The 20521-nt window shown below is 39.3% G+C and overlaps 1 protein-coding gene across 6 annotated transcripts in view; it reads left to right on the forward strand.

Annotated features, from left to right (window-relative positions):
- The first annotated feature begins 2986 nt into the window (after positions 1-2986).
- The window catches only part of KYNU (kynureninase), a 99706-nt gene continuing 82171 nt past the window's right edge, over positions 2987-20521 (forward strand). For 4 of the 6 annotated variants that reach the window (XR_013347536.1, XM_077830279.1, XM_077830282.1 and 1 more), the window contains exons 1-3: positions 2987-3143; positions 12240-12429; positions 17987-18107. Coding sequence is in view for 5 of the 6 variants with exons in the window: in XM_077830279.1 (XP_077686405.1) it covers positions 3111-3143; positions 12240-12429; positions 17987-18107 (344 nt within the window). In the remaining variant the exon portion in view is untranslated. Of the gene's footprint in view, positions 3144-4725; positions 4835-5847; positions 6045-12239; positions 12430-17986; positions 18108-20521 lie in introns of those variants that run through there. The other 2 variants (XM_077830280.1, XM_077830281.1) reach the window with 2 other exon arrangements.

Genomic DNA, 20521 nt, shown 5'->3' on the forward strand with positions numbered 1-20521 from the left:
ACTATGTTATGTAACATCTACAGTGTTTTCAGTGTAATATTTCTGCCAACAGTATAGTGTCTTGTTTCACATTTGTTCCTGTGGTGAGAACAACAATGTTTATTTGAATTGGGAGAGTTTCTTAAGAGAGGAGGGAATGTGGTGTTTAGATGCTGCTTGTAATTATTAGAACTGGGAGCACTGGCTGTTGGGAGTCTGAAAGGACAGGAAACAGGAAGGAGGGGGGAGGAGTTGAGGAGGCTGAGTGAGAGCTCCCACGGGTGCAGCAGCAGCTTGGGAAAGAGGTTTCCACTTTAAAAACAAAGTCCTGTTGAAGTTTGTTAGTACCTTGCCTGATTTCTACAACACATGGTCAAGTAAAATGGAATGAAGATCTGACAATTTCACAGATTTACTCAGTGCCAAAATTAGAATCTGACAGAAGCAGGATGAGCTATTACCTGTAAATTGACATGAATGTGTAGACTTGATCCAGCCTATTCCTGCAAGAGGTTAAAACATAACCCTGTACTTGAGGATACTCAAGGGCCAGACTTCTGGATTAAGCGGGAGCAGGTGAAACCCCTCCAGTAGCCATGAGTTACTAGGGATTTTAATGTGCCTGGAACTCTGGAGGAAGGGAGGTCTCAAAGGACTTTTGGAAGGAACAAAACAGGAATAACAAACTCAGTGGAGAAAGAGAAAAGATTTTACACTAGAATTTACTAGGCAGTTGCTGCCATTTAGCTTGAGGTGTTGAAGTTCGCTGTGCCTTGGGATGACATCTGTGGATGATTTGGTCAATTAATCTTGATGTGAGACTCTGAGCTGAATGTTCTGAAAATGTTTAGTCTTCCCAAGCAGAGACAACAGAATCAAGTTGTAAAAAGGTAGAGCACTGTCTGCACAGCTTCCCCATTCCCCTTTGAGCGGATGAACCAGACCAGTTCTGCTGCCGAAAGGCCTTCATCAGCCTTCTAGAAAGATACAAGACTTGGTCTTTATTACAGCTAAATGTGTTTGGTTAATTTAACCATCATTTGCACACACATGCTGTCAAGGTTCCTTCCCCACTCTGAACTCTAGGGTACAGATGTGGGGACCTGCATGAAAGACCCCCTAAGCTTATTCTTACCAGCTTAGGTTAAAAACTTCCCCAAGGTACAAACTTTGCCTTGTCCTTGAGCAGTATGCTGCCATCACCAAGCGATTTAAACAAAGAACAGGGAAAGACACCACTTGGAGTCTTCTTCCCCCCCCCCCTAAATATCCCCCCTACAGCCTCTTCCCTGGGGAAGGCTTAATAATATTATCCTCACCAATTGGTACAGGTGAACACAGACTCAAACCCTTGGATCTTAAGAACACTGAAAAATCAATCAGGTTCTTAAAAGAAGAATTTTAATTAAAGAAAAGGTAAAAGAATCACCTCTGTAAAATCAGGATGGTAAATACTTTACAGGGTAATCAGATTCAAAACATAGAGAATCCCTCTCGGCAAAACCTTAAGTTACAAAAAGACACAAAAACAGGAATACACATTTCCTCCAGCACAGCAAATTTTACAAGCCAAAACACAAAGAAAACCTAATGCATTTTCTAGCTAGATTACTTTCTAACTTTACAGGAGTTGGAAGGCTTGCATCCTTGACTTGTTCCCAGCAAAGGTATCACACAGACAGACAAAAACTTTTTCCCTGCTCCAGATTTGAAAGTATCTTATTCCCTCATTGGTCATTTTGGGTCAGGTACGTTAGCTTCTTAACCCTTTATAGGTGAAAGGATTTTGCCTGTGACCAGGAGGGATTTTATAGCATTGTATACAGAAAGGTGGTTACCCTTCCCTTTATATTTATGACACATGCCCTGTAGAGTCTTCCAGCAATAAGCGTGATTGGTGGTAGTTGTAACAGGGCAAAATATGCTACTTCCATGAACTACATGCCCTGGCACACAGTATCAAAATAGCCACGTTATTGGATAATCTCATTTCTTTTTCTTATGTATTTGAACAGGGGTTTTAAAAATTATTTATTCTCTAGGTAGGATTGGGAGAAAAATGTTGTATACATTTTTTATATCAGTATTATGGTGGGGGCACTGTGGTTGATTGGCTGTATTGCAGTATGACCTGGAGGCCCCAATAAGGAAACAAGGTTCCCATTGATCTAGGTGCAGTGCACACATAATGAAAAGACTTCATCTGCCCTAAACAGCTTAGAGTCTTAATATAAGAGGAGATGACAGATGGGTAAAACAAACAGAAGGGTAGAGGAAGGCAACAATGAGACAATTCTGAATGGTATTAACAAGCAGCAGTCATGGCACACCACTGGCCTTGGGTCACAGTGCCTGGTATAGCAGTGCTGAGCAGCCTATGGTCCTAAAAATGAGCCTGGAAATCCGCTATTCAGAGATGTTCTCGTTCTGCAGCATCCTTAGTCCTAGCCTACCTATATGGTCATACATAGCCCTGCACCCAACCACTTAATCATCTAAATACGTACCTAAACATAACCATGTTTCTCCCCAAACACCTCCACTCCAACATCTCATTTCTTAACAGTGAGCTTTAGTTGACCTAGTTTCCTCCTCTGGTTGCTCTTACTGGGGTTGATCTTCATAACATATCCAGCCCAGTTGCCTCCAGTGTTGCTTGCATTTGCTTCCTAACACTGGGCTTTCAATGGCCTGAGCCCAACCTCATCCTGTTCATATTAATGGATGGATGGACTCTTCAACACCAGCAGAGGCGCTCTCCTCTCTTCCCATATAACAAGACCTCTCTCCCACCGTTTGGAGCATGAGCCTGCTTTCACGTTAACAAGAACTAGACAAGCTCTAAACAAGGGTTTTCCTGGATATGTGGAGTGTGGTACTGTAACTTTAAGAAGCTAAAGTTATGTTACTCAGAGGCTGTTGGAACTGAGACACTGAATGAAGCAGATTTGTCAAGCACTTTGTCTGTGATTACTGAATGCCCCAAGGTACCATGATGAAAAAGAAATTAAGAAAATAGCCTGAGTGGAAGAACAGAGAAGTTAAAATCTCCACTGGAGCTGACGCTCTCTGGAAATGTGAAAGGCAACCAGTGGAAGTTCAAACAGTGATTCATTCTCTATCTGCCAGCAATGAATGCCAGTAAAAAGGAAGACAGACAGAAGGTAATGTTATTTTTTTACTTTAGTGGGAGAATAAGAAGCACTGAGCCTTCACTTTTGCCTGAATAGTTCTGAGAAAGGGACCAACCAAAACAGGTTAAGACAGATAAGTCCTAGGACATGAAACCATCAGAACAAATTGACTTACTGCCTCCTGACAACAGTTGTATTGATATCTCAAGGGAGATATCAAGAGAGAGTACAAGGTACCTCAGAGACTAATGGAATATCGTTAGTAAATGTAATTAGTAGGGTGGTTATAAATATTTGAAGGTCTGTATTTATATAAATGTTGATTGTTCATGGTTGTTAAATTTGGCTGGGAAAGGAAGTTGTGGGGACTGTACTTTTTAAGATATTTAACACAGAGGCAATTGAAGCTGAGATACTGAATGAAGCATATCTCTGTCCAGCAGCTTGTCTCTGAGTGACTGCTAAACACCACACAAAGACCCAAGACACAGATGGTGCGTGAGATGGATGGAGGTACATATGTCTTAATTCACATAGGGCCAATCCAGGGCCCCTTCTAGCTGACACATCAGAGGCTTAATAGACAAACAATTGCTAATGCTTTTCATTTTCATCTACCACAAAGTGACTGAATTTTGACAAACATAAAAATTAAAATATATGCGCTACTAGATATCCATATTATGTAAATTGCACTTCATACTGCTCATCCATCTGCCACCATCCGTACTAAGGCTGCTGACTCTTGGTTGTAGGCTACCTATATTTATTCATCTGTTTTACTCACCCATCTCCCAGGTTGTTTGTTTTTTAATTTGACTAGTCCTGCTGCACTTTCTAACTTCTATCCCCTTTCTAACAGCCAGTTAAAATATTTATTTCAGTTGCACCACTCAAGTGAATAAGTGCTGCTCAGTGTGAGCAAGGGTTGCATAATTGAGTGTTATGTCTAGTCAAATGTCTATCCCCTTCTCCTCAGGTCTGGCAAGAGAATTTGGTTTATGATGTTCACTAAAGGTATGTCTACATTCGGAGCTGGGGATGTAAATCCTAGCTGAAGGAGACATACCCACACTAGCTATGACCCAGCTAGTATGCTAAAAACAGAGTGTGGCTAGAGTGACAGCAGGGGCCCAGCTAATAGGCATGTACCTCAGGGTCGCTAGGCAATGTTCCCTCTAACTTTTGACAGGCCGTGTGCGCAAAAAATTTCTTCTGTGCAAATTGTTTGCTTCTGTGCAAATTTTTGTGCGCGCGGTGTTTTGCAGTGTGCGCAGGGTTTAGGATCTGTGTGTGTGCACACGCGCACAGCTTAGAGGGAACAGTGTGACTAGCTACTTGCACCACTGAAGCTACATTCTATTTTTAGCTATGGCTGTGGCTACACTCTATTCCCAGCACCAAATGTAAACACACCCTAATCTGATAGCAAAGATCCATTAATGTATCTCTTCTTGAGAGAAAGTTAAATTGCTTATAGTTTTTTTGTTTGTTTTTTTAGGTTTTTTTTAAGTGTTGCATTCAATTTTGCTGTGGTCAGAGGAATAAGTTTCATGTATCTGACTTCTAGTTAACTGCAGATGGTCACGTGTTCAGAGACAGTGTTGTTTAGTCTTTACATAGAAAACGCAGGTCTGTGGAAAAAGCTGTTCTTACCACAGTGTTGTTTGCATGTTTAAGAACTTCCTCATTCTTTGTCTGAAATGGCTGCTAACTGCAGGGTAATGTAGTTTTACTATGGAGTAGAAAGATGAGCTTTGTGAAATTACTTTTAACACAGTGTCAGTGTTTGATGTTAAGGTCAATATGTGCCTAAGTTACTTTAAGTAACTGAGTTTGTTGTAATTCCAGTCTGTCACATTCTCTTGCTGCAGATGTGACACTGTACTGTGTAACTTATTTAATTATATAATTACATGTTTACTGAATGTTTGTCTTTATATTAGCAAAAAGAAAAGGAGGACTTGTGGCACCTTAGAGACTAACAAATTTATTTGAGCATAAGCTTTTGTGAGCTACAGCTCACTTCATCGGATGCTTGCAGTGGAAAATACAGTGGGGAGATTTATAGGCACAGAGAACATGAAAAAATGGGTGTTACCATACACACTGTAACAAGAGTGATCAGGTAAAGTGAGTTATTACCAGCAGGAGAGAGGGGGAGGGAGGGAACCTTTTGTAGTGATAATGAAGGTGGGCCATTTCCAGCAGTTGACAAGAAGGTCTGAGGAACAGTGGGGGGGAAATAAACATGGGGAAATAGTTTTACTTTGTGTAACGACCCATCCACTCCCAGTCTTTATTCAAGCCTAAGTTAATTATATCCAGTTTGCAAATTAATTCCAATTAATTAATTCCAGTCTTTGTATTGTTGCAGTCATGCTGTGAATATTATATTTAGAATTTTTTCCATTACTAATAGTTCTGTAACTTACTTGAATTTAATGCAGTATTTTGAAAACCCTGTTAGGATGATGTAAATTTAGAAAGCAAATTGCTTTGGCTTGCATTTTTAGGGACGGATCTTGAAAACTGTACTCATATGAATAAGAATTACTAACATGACCAAGAGTTGCTAGGTCAGACTCTTGTACTTAACTTTGTTTTTTTAAAGGCTGCAGGTCTGTAGTTCTTTAGTCCTTTACCACATGTAGTAATGCTATTGGTGCTTTCAGCTGGTGTCTTTAACCCTTGAGACTACGGATTTATATTGCGTGCATATGACCCTCTTAAACATTTATTTGGCCAGCAGCCTGGAAAAGATCAAAGTTCTATGGGTTAAACTACCTTCTGCAGCCTGGTGAACTGCTATTAGAGGGCAGAAAGCAGAACAAATTTTCTTCATGTGATAACCTCTTTTAAGACGTTACTGATTCAACTTTAAGTAAAGACTCATGCCTTGTGGCAGCAGCGTGTTAGGCGGAAAGTACCGTGAGTAATCAGCTCTGAACATTTTAGGAAAATATTGGGGGACAGTTGAATAATGAAGATATGATGATACAATTATATAGGCAGAGAATAGAACTATAAAATAGTATAAAATTGATCTAAAAATAATCAAATTATAGTTCTTAACCTAAAGTTCCTTTCCCTGTAAGTTTGATAGGATGGTTTGTTAATATTTCCTCATTGAGATTTTTTTTTCAGTTAGTAAACTATGTATAAATGGCAAAAGAGAAATATCCACACTGCTATTAGTGGCATTTATGTTTGTTTTGTAGCTTTAAAATGGAAAATGCAAGGATAAAACTGATATTTGTGCTGAAAGACTATATAATGACTGTAGAATATTTTTTCTCAGCGTTACTTAGTGTCCTTGAAGCAAATGCCACAGTCCTCTCTGTGTTCTCCTCATGAAGTTGTGTGAAGACAGCCCCAAGTCCATAATCAGAAGCATCAGTAGTCACAAGTGTGGGCAATGCAGGACTGAATAGTGCAAGTACTGGTCTATGTACAATCAAGTCTTTCACCGTTTTGAAACTAGCTTGCACTCCAACCCTAACCCCCAACCACAAAGCAGCTATGCAACAGCCCAGTTATAGTATCCAGAGAGAGAACATGTATAGATAAGACTGATAACATCAATGATAACAAACGGGCTTTTGTTTCATCAGCAAATTTTGCCAGCCGGTCTTTGCAGGCTGTTTCGTTTTAGCCTGTTGTCATTGAATGGGCAGTTTCTGATGTGAGTTTTTTTTTTCCCCAGGGGTGTAGTAGGATCACTCGCACTGTCGCTCTATTCTTCCATGATTTAATATGCCTTCGATGTCTCCTCACTCTGGCGTGACTCAAATCCTCTATCACACATGCGTGGTGCACTTGTGTGTTGGTGGGCAGACAGCTGCTGTATTTTCAACAGTTTTGATCTATTAGTGCTTAAACTGTGGAAGTCTGAACACTGCAGCATTTTAGCTGGACACAGAAACTTTTAATATTAGATATCCTTGTGTATTGTGATAATATTGCAAATCTTTAGACAAACTTGAACCACCCCCCCCCCCCAGGGGCAGATTAAATTATTTTTTTTGTCTACTGGCAAATCCATAAAAAAGCTGACCAGACCAGTCAAATACCAGCCAGGCAGTAACCCCAGTTCCACGAGAAACATCACTTCTTTTCTGTTATAAAAAATAAATGCTGTCTCTAGAAAGCCAAATAGGCATCAGATAGTTGAAGGAGCAAAAGTAGAGGAGGAAATCACATCACCGCAACTAAATTTAAAAAAATTAGCCTTGTTCTGATCATTTTTGTTTCAGTTAGTGAAAACTTGCCCCATTTTGACAGAATTCTGAAGTGAATTCATGAAGGAAGGATGAGGCTTTTGCATTAATGGGTCTCTCAATTTCAACTGGAGAGGAATACAGCACATATTTTTTTCAGTTAGCTGTCAATAATTGGGTAAAACAGTGTTTACAAAATTCTCAATAAATATCAGATAGGATATAACAAATCCAATGTTGAGAATTGTATGGAATAATTGCATGGCTCTGTTCAGCAGCAATTAGGATGCTCAATTATGCCATAAAGGCTGCACAGGCTTTCATGGTTTAGCATCCAGCAAGCCTAACTCCTATTCCAAAGACACAAACGTTTACTCATTCTTGTCTCAGGAACTCTGGGTTTCTGGGATTTCATTCCTCAATGGGATTTTGATTGATTTTATTTTGGTAGTTTTATCCTATTTTATAATGTTTATGACACATCACATACTTGCAAACAGTTATTATTCATTTATAGCATCTAGATATTTGTGGGTTTTTTTATTTGCTGTCAAAACTTGATATAAATAAGAATCTTAATAAATGGAAGTCATTGATCAGATACAGCAAAATGCAGCATTGACAGGGGACAAAGGACCTTATCCAAACTCTACTGGACTTAATAGAAAGACTCACTTTTATTTCTATGGGCTTTGGATCATGCCTCAAGTAGGGGGTGGGAGTAATGATATTTGCTTGTCAGGCAAATGATAGTCATCTGAAGTACAGTGGTCATTAATTCAGGGTGATAACTATTGGGCATATATAGGCCTTATTTAAAAATAGCAAATAGTAAGGCTAAGGGTGAGATTTTATATTGTGCCTCTGAGAGGGGAAGAACAGACCTCGCAGCCTAGGAGAAAAGAGGTAGTTGGGGGTGTAAGGTGGTTTTAAATCACATTAGGCTTGGAGAGGAGGCCCCTGGTGTAATTTAGACCTGCCCCAGACACCTAAATTACAGCTGCCTCCTAGGGCTTCCCTATGGGACTCAGTGATGTCTGAAGAAAAGGAGTGCTGGTGGCACCTTAGAGACTAACAAATTTATTTGAGCATAAGCTTTTGTGAGCTACAGCTCACTTCATTGGATGCATGCAGTGGAAAATACAGTGGGGAGATTTTGTATACACAGAGAACATGAAGCAATGGGTGTTACCATACACTCTGTAACAAGAGTGATCAGGTAAGGTGAGCTATTACCAGCAGGAGAGAAAAAAAAACCTTTTGTAGTGATAATCAAGGTGGGCCATTTCCAGCAGTTGACAAGAACGTGTGAGGAACAGTAGGGGGGAATAAACATGGGGAAATAATTTTACTTTGTGTAATGACACATCCACTCCCAACTGCCTTTTAGCTAAGGCTGTAGACCAGACTCATTGTATCTCTCTCTCTAAGTGGTCTCAGTGCCACTGTGATCCACAAAGACTGAGACACCTTAGAATGTGATCCACGCAAGGCAGAATTCTAGGTGGAGAGCAGCCTAAGCTAGTCAATGGCAGATGCTGACGAGAGGTGTGTTTGCTAAGCCCCACTGCTGTCTCAGATAGGTGCCTTCCTGCAGCCTGGATGAAAGCACCTATCTCCGCTTAGCGATCCATGAATGGGAACCCTGCTCCTGGAGTCAGAGGGCTTAGAAGCCTAAGCTGTTTCTTGCAGAATGAGTTACATGCCTGCCTCACTTTACACAAGTCAACCACAGCAGGCAGTGCCTGCTTACAGCCCAGTGGCTAGAACACTTGCCAAAGAGGTAGGAGATCCTGGGTCAATTCCCTCCTCTGACAAAAGGGCTTAAACTGGGGTTTCCTATTTTTTCAGTCAAGTGCTCTAATCACTGAGCTATAAGATATTCTTACCTGTGGTTCCCTCAGCGTCTCCTGTTGAAGTTGTTCCAGTGTGGGTAAATAATGAAAGTGGGACTCGACTTGGGATCTCCTATCTCCCAGGTGGGTGCCCTAACCACTGTGCCACCAAATAATTCTTGTTCTTTCTAACCCATTTAAGTATGTATCCACAAAAGGACAATCATTGGACCAGAGAGTGTGAGAATGATTCTGTTGCCCAGTACTTAGGGCATCCACTTGGGAGGTGGGAGATCCTGGGTCCAGTCCCCCTGCTCCAAACATTTTCATTATTTATCCACAGTGGAACAGCTGTGGGGACCTGCATGCAAGAACCCTTAAGCTTATTCTTACCAGTTTAGGTTAAAACTTTCCCAAGGTCCTTTGCCTTGTCCTTGAACAGTATGCTGCCACCACCAAGCGTTTTAAACAAAGACCAGGGAAAGAGCCCACTTGGAGACATCTTCCCCCATAATACCCCCAAGCCCTACACCCCCTTTCCTGGGGAAGGCTTGATAAGAATCTTCACCAGTTTGTACAGGTGAACACAGACTCAAACCCTTGGATCTTAAGAACACTGAAAAATCAATCAGGTTCTTAAAAGAAGAATTTTAATGAAAGAAAAGGTAAAAGAATCACTTCTGTAAAATCAGGATGGTAAATATCTTACAGGGTAATCAGATTCAAAACATAGAGAATCCCTCTCGGCAAAACCTTAAGTTACAAAGAGACACAAAAACAGGAATATACATTCCATCCAGCACAGCTTATTTTATCAGCCATTAAACAAAAGGAAATCTAATGCATTTCTAGCTAGATTACTTACTAACTTAACAGAAGTTCTGAGGCTGCCTTCCTTATCTGTTCCCGGCAAAAGCATCACACAGACAGACAAACCCTTTGTTCTCCCCCCCACCCCCTCCAGATTTGAAAGTATCTTGTCCTCTCGTTGATCATTTGGGTCAGGTGCCAGCTAGGTTACCTTAGCTTCTTTACCCTTTACAGGTGAAAGGGGTTTGCCTCTGGCCAGGAGGAATTTTATAGCACTGTATACAGAAAGGTGGTTACCCTTCCCTTTATATTTATGACAGAGGGGGACCCCTGTTCAAATCCTGTCCCCTCCCCTCCACCTCGGGCAGAGAATCGGGAATTAAGCTTCTGTCTCCCACATCCTAGGCAAGTGTTCTAACTACTAGACTAACAGTTATATTACCACCTCATCCTCTGGCCAGATTTTGAATGGGACCCGAGCCATAGGCAACCTTAGCACAGCTACCTGATTGGGCCCTGCAGACAGCCTAGGTGGCCGAATGTCTGTCTTCCCCAGCTTGTGAAATGTTCTGGTTCTTAGGCACTGTGACACCTAAAGTAAGGCAACAGGGTGTATGCCCAGAGTAGAAACACAAGTCCCTGGGGAATTTGTACCCTAAAACCTTAGGCACCAAGTGAGTTTAGGTGCCTACAGCATTTGGCAGCAGTTTTATGGATCACAGTGAAGCCAAAACTGGGCCTTAAGCTCCTAAACCCCAGACTTAGGCACTTGAGTGCCTTTGTGGATCCCCTCTAGCATCCACATGGTGCACTGTGACTATAAGATTTCATTTGTATTGATTTTGTGTCTGGCTGAGTCTATCTATCTATCTATCTATCTATCTATCTATCTATCTATCTATCTATCTATCTATCTATCTATCTAATATGACCCCTTTCACTATAGTAGCCGTAGGTTTATGGAACAATAAAGCCAGATCAATAAAGCAAGGAATTTGCAGGAGGTTATTTGGCCATATTACTCTATGGTAGAATAATTTTTACTGGAGGTATATGTAGGTAAGAAGAGTGGAAGAATATAGGCCCAGTTCTCAATTGCACCAGAGTTCTGCTTGGTACAGCTGGAGGGGTTGGGGAAAGGTGGCTTTAAACCAGTTTTCTTTCCCTAATTCTGACCAGAGCTGATCTGGTCTAGTGTGTAATTGATAGAAGCCTTTCCTTTGGGCTGTTAAAGGGGGTGACGTAGAGTACATTCTAGCTGCCTGGAGATTTCTTTAAACTGGGCCAATGCCCAACTAGCTGATTAAGTCAGTTTTTCCAAGTGCTCCTTGTGCTGCAGAACATAGCAGGGGTTCAGTAAGAACTGGCCCATAAAGTACATAATAGTTAATTCACAAAAAAGTACTTCAAAGGCAAATATTCTTTGACAAAAAATCTGTTAGGCCAAATTTTCAAATAAGCCTGTGAAAATGTATCAAAAATGTATTAAGGGTAGTTTTTTATGCTCCAAACACTTCACCTCTAGGTCTCTCTGTTTTTCATGTGAAGACTAGTGGGTTTGCAGATGTTGCATTTGTGGTTTGCATACTCTGGAAAATATGGCCTATCACATTGACTGCTTGGCCTGTGTTTTCCCCCCTCTTTCTCAGTGCAGAGCAAGTATAATGTTAAACACAAACTGTTATGTGGTCTAGTAAGAGTGAAATATTATTTCAAATCCTGTTCTAGAAAACAACACTTCCAATCATGCCTTTGTCTGCCATCAGTGTTTCCTTTTTCTTTCTCTCACTTTCATTATTTTTTATTTATTTATTTCAGTAAGTGAAAAAGCTGAAAGTGTTTGAAGTTTGCACAGACTGGAAAACAACTTCAAATGTAGCTACACACCTGCTCTCTTTCAGAACACAGATTGAAGAAACAATAAAATAATAATGCTGTCCCTGGCTTTGAGTTCTGCAAATGTGAATGACACTCTAGAACTTGTTACCGCTGTCAGTTCAGTGGTAGAATTTAGAAGCTGCTGATATAATTTAAAGAGGAAACAGCACTGTATCTGTATTTGGGGCTACAGCAATATGTTGTCTTGTAAATGCTTGAATTGATCAATTGTAGTTTGCCATCCCATTGAAATATTTCACTTTATAAAAGCTTGGAATAAAATAAATCTTCAATGTCAACTAAAGCAGCATTAGTGGTCTCTTATCAGCCCTTAGTGAATATGTATCCTGTAGAATTTAAACTATGATGTTTTTCATTTTAAGGTGAAATTGAATGACTGGAAAATGGATTCATCTTCTCATGGGTTCCCAGTGACTGTTTTAGAACAAACTGCCTCGCAGCTAGGATGCAATCCAGCGGATCAGAAACTTGCTTTGCACTTAGATGAAGAAGATGAACTGAAGCACCTCCGTGAATGTTTCCATATTCCAAAAGTCAAGGATCTACCTCCAAGTGAGAATCATACTTCTATTGGGGAGTTTTACATCTTCTGCATATGTTTTTTCATAACTTTTCCATAATCTTTGGAAATTGTCACCTATAAGAAAATGGAGCAATTGCAGACATATCTGAGCACAGTACATCCTCAGTGTTGCTAAATCAATCCATTAGCTTATTCTGACACAGAATACTTTATGCTCTCATTCCCGTCCTGAATTAAATGTGAAAATATAGTACTTACATAATGCTTATGCTGTCAGTCAGCTTCTTTGAACAATATAGTGACTGATTGAAAATTATACGCAAAAGAATTTTTATCTAGTGGTAATGGAAGAGACCGTATATATGTTATGTTAGAGTATATAATACTTTATTGTTAGGACTTAAGAGGAAATTAATACAGGATCTTAAGGGAAATATACAGGGCTATCTCTTAAGAAAAAAGATTGATGTGGGCAAGTAAATCAGTACGAACCATTTATTTGAACAATTGCTCCTCTTTTTCTGTTCATGAATTGTCTGCAAATAGAGCAAGACTTTCCCAAATATAGTAATTCGAAATTAATCACTAAATATCTGAATAATTTTTTGGTCTGAAGTTTGCTTGTAAACAACTCGTTGTGAGCACTAGAAATTTAAACTGTTTTGATTGGATAGTCACAATGTGTTTCTGTTCCACTGATTGTGTCAACGTAAGTATTAGAATCAGGTTTCTTATGTGAAAACTCATAATTATACACTGAAAAGTCTCTTTTTATCAACATTTTTACAATATTCAATTAATATTCCCTGTTTTGTCAAACAATCCTGCCAGCATACACATTGATAGATACACATAGGAAGCAAAGGTGTGATGCTAAAAAAGAAAGAATGCTAATACTTAAATTCAAATGAGTAATTGAAGAATAAAATAACTATTTAATTTTTTTGTATTATTTTCTCACTTCTATAAAAGGACTCTGAATTATAGACAGAGATGTGTAGCATTTGAATGTCAGGCTTGAGACCAGCTAAAGCAGAAATGAGTGACAAACTTATAGCTAAAGATCGAGCAAAAAAATTGGTACAATTTTAATAATGCATGCATCATCTTGACCAATGTATGTAGGGCAATGTTAATACCTTTTCTCATGATAGTAATAACAACAAAAAATCCCATGTAAATCATTGAACTGCTGTAATAGTAAATTACTATTCAGGATGAATAATGTTATTGAAATATGACTCTTATTTTAAAACATGGTTCAAAAACATGGAAAACAAACTAACTTCCCCAAAGTGGTTACAGTAGAACCATCGTTACAGAAATGAATCCCTCTTACAGGAGACTTCCTATTCAAATTACAAAGGTTAGGAATGATAATCTGGACATATCCAACTGCTTCATATTGACAGGTGAGTAATTGGAGGCTATTACCGGTACTTGTTTTTTGTTAAGTGCCAGTAATAGGCTGAGTGGTGCACAAGACAAAACATAGACAGTGCCTGCCTTGAACAGTTTGCAATCTAAACAAGAGTGGACAGAAAGTACTGCGAAGCTCAGAGAAAGGCATGGGAAGGATATATGAGTTTTGTGATTATTTATTGTTATTTACTCTGTTCATATGTGCACCATGGATCTGGTAGCTGAATACAGGCACAAGAGTAAGTGAATATTATTTGTGGATGCAGTAATGGTAGTTTTGTAACAAAGCCTTTCAAATGAGTAATATTGTAAATGCTGCTATCCATAGGGGACATGTTGGAATTTTTTTTTAATTTAAATTGTGAATGTTTTAAATGGTAAATTTTACAATATGGTTTCTTATGAGAGGATTAGTATAAAATATCAGTTGCAAAGGCTGGTGAACAGGTTTCTTGTTTCGCTGAGGACGCCTGATGATAATAGCTTCATTAATAATTCAGTTAATTTACCTCTTTTCCCAACTTCAACCACTCTTGTCCACAAAGGATCCTTCAGTTAGTAGTGACTGTCCACACAGACCCTTCACCCCCATGCAGCCAATACCAATGCCATGCTTGGTAGCAGGGTACTGTCTGAAAGGATATGTTGGTACTGAAATTCTATAAAGAGAAATCAAAGTAATCACCTTTGCAGCACACCTACTATCATCTAAGTTTTGGTTTAGAAAACCAAATCTGTTTCAGATCTCCCATGAGCAAGTCTAAGCACAAAGTGCACACCAGTTCAAATCAATATAATTCTGGAAGCTTCAAGGACATCATGCTGTTTCCTTACATGGTAAATCTGTGTAGCAAACTTGTTCCTTCCTGCTGTTGCGAGCTACCAGGAGACATTTAATAAATAATTCAAGAAAAATTCAAAGCTGATACCTAGTAGATCTATAACTAGCTTCTTTCTGCAAAATGTGTCCATTATGAAATAAATAAAGCACTCTGTTTACCTTCAGTGTAACAACACATAGAAATAAATATTTGCCCACAAAACTGCTACCAAATAATCCACTGCATGCATGTTCCTCTGCAAGTGTGGGTAGAGGTGGCACATCAGAAAACACAGGGGAATATGGAGTAAAGGTGAGTCCCTGAACTGTGTGTTAGGTAGAGATCATGGTAGAAGACAGAGGGGATTCCATGAATCTCTGGACAAATTTATGAAAGTATTGCTGCTTTCCCACTCCTTCCTGCTCATCCTAAATACTGGCAACATGATTTGCTTCTGTTTCCATACTGTCATTAGATTCCCTAGCAAAGCTGCACTCTGTGACCCCTCTGATGAGTTACAGAGCATGGAGGGATATCCAATCTAGTTCTCTATATGTGCAGGTGGGGACTGATCCTTCCTCTCTTTGAAGTCAATAGGAGCTTTGTCACTGACTTCAATGGAAGTAGGATTGAGCCCAAATCATGGATATTTTAGTCTAACAGCAGGCTACATATTTGTTTGTGGTCCATCTGCTCTGAAATGGAGTTTGCACAGAGGATTTCTGGCAGATGCACATTTGGGGGATACTTCTGAACACCTGCTTTCTTCTCTGCTCCCATTTTGGGCTGATTTTACCCTACTTTTGTTCTTTATTTCCCCCACGATGCATAGCAGACAGGCGAACGGTTATGGAGCCCTCTCTCTCTTTGTCTCTGTCCCAAATATCTCTAGGGCACCTATCAGCTTAATATCTCAGCAACTTGGAGTCCAAGAAAGTATCTCTTTCTATACACACAACTATAAGGAGATTTCTATATTCTGTTTTCTCTGTTTTAACACACTTGTAATGTAATTGTTTCTCCCTCCCCACCCCAACCCCCAACTCCATTCACCATGGTATCTAGGCCCCAAGACTGCACTGTTACATATTTCGTTGATGGCACAACAACATACAAGGCAGTAAAAGTTTTAACAGTGTTCAGAACCCATTGTTCTCACACATCCTGAGTCCTCTATCTTTTTTTTTTTTTAAAACTGTCATGAAATACAGCTCCTGTCCTGAAGAACAGCAGGGTAAAAAATATTTACATTGTATAGATATACTATAATGACTGATCTTTCTTGACATTTAGCTTCACGCATGAGCGGATCCTAGATAACTCGCTCCTGAAGATAAATGTCATTACAGATATTAGCCATCAAGTATTCTTTATATATTTACATAAAACATTACAATGAGGCTTTAACATAGTCTTGAAAGAGGGAGATGAGAACATCCATGGGAGACAGGTGTAATATTATGTACTCTAAAAAGTGTCAAATATCATAATGATAGTTTAACTTTATCATAATGTAAATTGTAATAACTGTTTACACTATATAAATCAAGTGAAAACCTGCCAACAGACTAATTCCATGGCACGTTGCTCTGGGAGTCTGGCAAGCATATGGATGAGTGGAACAAGTGGAGTGAGATGACAGCAGAAAAGTTAGATAAATATTCAGACTTCTAAGCACTTCTTTCCATAGTCTCCATTATACTTGCTTTGTTGGGATGCCCTCAGCTTGAAACTGCTGGACTATACTTTCTTAAAGAAAATATCGAAAGGTTACAGTAAACCTCCTAATCTCTTCTTTGACCATCTACCCATCATTCTACAACAAGGCATATAACTATATCATATACCAGCATAGCCAGTAGCTCCTCCTTGGCTAATGAAAAAATTATATATTTCCCCTTCATTTAGACTGAACATCACTGAAAGACCACTTGCTCTTGGTCTTGGATTAAAGGTGACCTTAAATCATTAGAAACACATCTCTAAATTATATGTAGAGCAATGTTATACTTCCGTGTGCAAAAGGATATATGTTATTAAATCTGACCTGTTGGAATCATTCAAGTAGATGTGGAAACCACTTACTATATCTTATCTAATGAATTTGAATATAAATTTTATCTATTTCTTTTTTATATTGTACATATTGTTTTATATTCAGCCTTATGTAAGGGCACATGTTTTAACTGCAATTGTCTCTTTGTTACTACTATGCTCCAGTGCTTAGCTACAGTCCTTCAGTATTTTGGAACACTGCATTACAGACCCACGCCTATCCCTCTGAGCCCCACCAGAAATAATCTGAGGGCCAATGGTGTGAAGAAAAGGAGGTGCAGAACAGCTACATAGAGAGCTAAGTAGTAGTGTAAGCTAATCAAATGAAGAGCTCTGTGAATGAAAGGGGAATAGTAGTGACTGGTGCAATGTCATGGCTTTACAATATGCTAGTCAGAGAAGTTGTGGAATAATTAATATGGGGCTGAAAAGCAAGCATAGTTGGACAGCCACTACAGTGCAATGTGGCATTAAAGATGGCAGGGAAAGGGAAATTATCAGCATTTTTTGAGAGGAAACAAGCCCAGGCCCAAGCCCTATATGCAGTTGATAACCAAAAAAAGAGAATCCACAGGATAACAGATGTAAAGGTAGAACAATGTGGGAAGGAAATAGGCCCAGCTTTCTGCATCAGTAGCCAATGGGCATTTGTCTGAAGAGTGGACTGTAGTACAGAGGAGCAGTTTAGCTTTTAATTCACTACCTTCTTTAATGTTTGATTGGAATTTAAGGCGTACTAGTGAGATTTACAGCTCTAAATTCTGAATAAGATTCTTTTCTCTAGTCTCAGTGAGACTATTATTGTCTTCCTGGATAACAAAGGAACAGTTAATAGAACCAATTTAGAAGTCTGAATATTTACACCACTCTATCGTTCATGTTAAAAAGAATGTGCATGAAAAACAGGCACAGAGCATCTGTAAAACAGATTAGATTAAAATTGCTGTCTGATTTATGCTTTTTAAAAGACTTTTAAGGTTTAATTAAGAAGTTACCCAAGTTGTCTTTACCTCTGACAAATGTGCTAATGGTTCAGTTCAATGAAGTATTGCAAAACCAAGCAAGAGATATTTTCTAGTCATTTAATCTATTTTTCTATAGCCCTAAAATCAAATCACTGCACAAAGGAATGTAACCTTAATGTGTGTTTCTAGCATGTATTTTAATACATTTATTTGATCTTTTCATTGATTAGGAAATTGGTTCTCTTTGGAGTGGATGGGGATGATACTACTGTCTGAATAATGGTACAGTTATAATTGAGCTGTTTTATTTTTTCCCCTCTCAGCCGACTCAACTTTAGTGAATGAAAATGAAAGCTGCATATACTTTGCTGGGAATTCTCTTGGACTTCAGCCAAAAAAAGTTAAAGCTTACCTGGATGAAGAGTTGGATATGTGGGCTAGAAGGTAAGTAATTAAAGGGTATGTAAAACATTAACCATCATTGCTTCAGGGGGCAACCTTTTATCTTATCTGGAGAACTAGCCTGAAAACATTTTATCAGGAGAATATTATGTTCAAACCATTCCCAAGACAAAGATAAAGCACATTCAGTCTCTTCCTAGCAAAATTTAAATCTTCTTTAGAAGGTGTGAGCTGGAAAATAGGCAAAGAGAAACTTCCAGGAGACCATTTTAGCCTGGTTTTCATTGGTTAAGCCAGAGGGAGGCTCCCATTTGGCTCACCTGGAAGATCTTCAGATTACAGACTTCAACTTGCTCCATTCAAGCTCTAGCTGTGCTTACACAGAGAGCACACATGCTCATATAATTATGGGTACTTGCCAATATACATGATACAATGTCAGTTCCCATGATGTTCTTATTAGTATTCCTCATTGCTCATAATTCATCCCAACAATCCTTAAAATAGGCAAACTCCCATTGAGATGGCCCTCAGCGCAGGTAGTATGGCTGCCAGTGTTGGCTGTTCCCCCAGCTGTTCCTATACCATGCCTGAAAATTCATTCTGTACGAGAAGAACAAACTTTCTGTCCATGGAAGAGTCTGAGCAAGCAGCCAAACATGGATTAGAACTAGCACCACAGAGTGGACCTGGCATAAGAAAAGATGGATAAATTACAGCACTGGGGACTTCACAAACATCTCCATGTGCTGCTTAAAAGGGGAATTTATTAGAAACTAATTAAACTTGCAATTGAATAATAAATAATAGTAAGGCAGCGGCAGCTGGGCTCATGATTTGTGCAGCTGTATTGAGAACAATGATGTTCAGAGACAACAGCTATATCAGGTACTAAAAGGGGACCTCCTTCTGATGCAGCTAGTAGCCCCACTGCTATGAGTAGAGAGTCTCTCTGCACATTACAGCTCTGCTAACCACACTGCATATGCTATAGTAAAAGTGCAAAGAGCCGTACAAAGTACTGCAAGTGCTTCCAATGTGGATCTGATGTCGGAACACCTGGAGAGTTCCCACCATCAGTGGCCTCACTAAGGGGACCAGGTTCACTTTAAAATTGAAGAGGAAGAGAAGAGACAGAATGGGGAAGAAGTTAGAGGAGTTAGAAGGAGGGAATAGGAGAGAGACAAAAGACAGAGGAGAAGATTCCCAAAGACATCTCTGAAGTCTGTCCCTTCCTTTCTGTCTTAGCAGCCAAATCCCTTCTCCACACCTTTATTATCTGCTGCTTCAACTACTGCAATCTTCTAGTGTTTCTTCATACAAACTTTTGTATTAAGGCTAGTCAAAATTTTTCTATCCTTTTTTCTTTCACCAGGACTTGCAGCTAAACAAGTATTTTCAAGGAAAGTCTATCGTTTCTGTGAAAATTTTAATTTTATTTCCACTAGAAAATTCAGCATTTTTTTCCCTGTGAAAAATAAAAATTTTCCATGGGGAAGTGGGGACCCTATTTTTCAACCTGCTCTAATTTCTGTATCTTCTTTTATGGCACATTCAATCCCACCTAAAAACTTACTTGTGAGACATGTGGGGAGAAAATATATGAAACTAGAGAGAGAGAGAGAAGGAATTGAACTATTGAATTCTCATGTTACCTTATTGCCACTCTTTTCCTCCCTCTCCTCTTCCCTAAGGGATTGTCAGGTAAATTTAGATAGTATGCTCTATGGAGCATAGAATCTTAGCTTGCTTTCTGAAGTGTCCAACAGATACCTGGGCAACTGCCACAGGGGAGAGAGGGAAGGGATACATAATAATGAGGGAGTGGAGATTAGAAGGGAAGAGAATAATCAGATGACTGAGTTATTTGGGAAAAGAAGAAAAAAGGACAGTTTTACTGGGTAGAGTATATTGACCTTAAGAACCCCTCAGTGCCAATGGCTAAAAGGTTCATTGTTCCATAACAGAAACTCCTAACAGGCCTGGCAGACTCACTATGCTGGACACATTGCTTTCATGATATTTATCCAAAGAGGGTCAAGGGGGAGGTATCTAATACATATTTGTCATACTGATTCTCATAACCATTGTGAGGTGTATGTACAGATGATATTTAAGCAGTTGTGTATATGTACTGAAATTATGTTTTAAAATCTGCATCCAAGGCAGAGATGACAAACATGTTTTGGAGCAAACAAAGGACTTTGAGTCACCTGTCTCTCTGTCAGCCATGTAGATTAAGCATTATAGGCAAAGTTCTCTCTATTTTTTCCATCCATGTGCAGAATGAATTTTGTTATGTGCAAACAAAAAACCCTAGATGATATACAAACAAAAAACCCTAGATGATATAACTTTAAAAAATCTATATATATAACCATGACAAAGTTGAGGCAGCCCACAGACCGCTGTGGTGGAATAATGACACTAGTGGGAGCTGTGGTCACACAGAGGGA

Source organism: Eretmochelys imbricata, chromosome 11 (assembly GCF_965152235.1).
Source record: "Eretmochelys imbricata isolate rEreImb1 chromosome 11, rEreImb1.hap1, whole genome shotgun sequence".
In the NCBI taxonomy this organism is placed as follows: domain Eukaryota; kingdom Metazoa; phylum Chordata; order Testudines; family Cheloniidae; genus Eretmochelys; species Eretmochelys imbricata.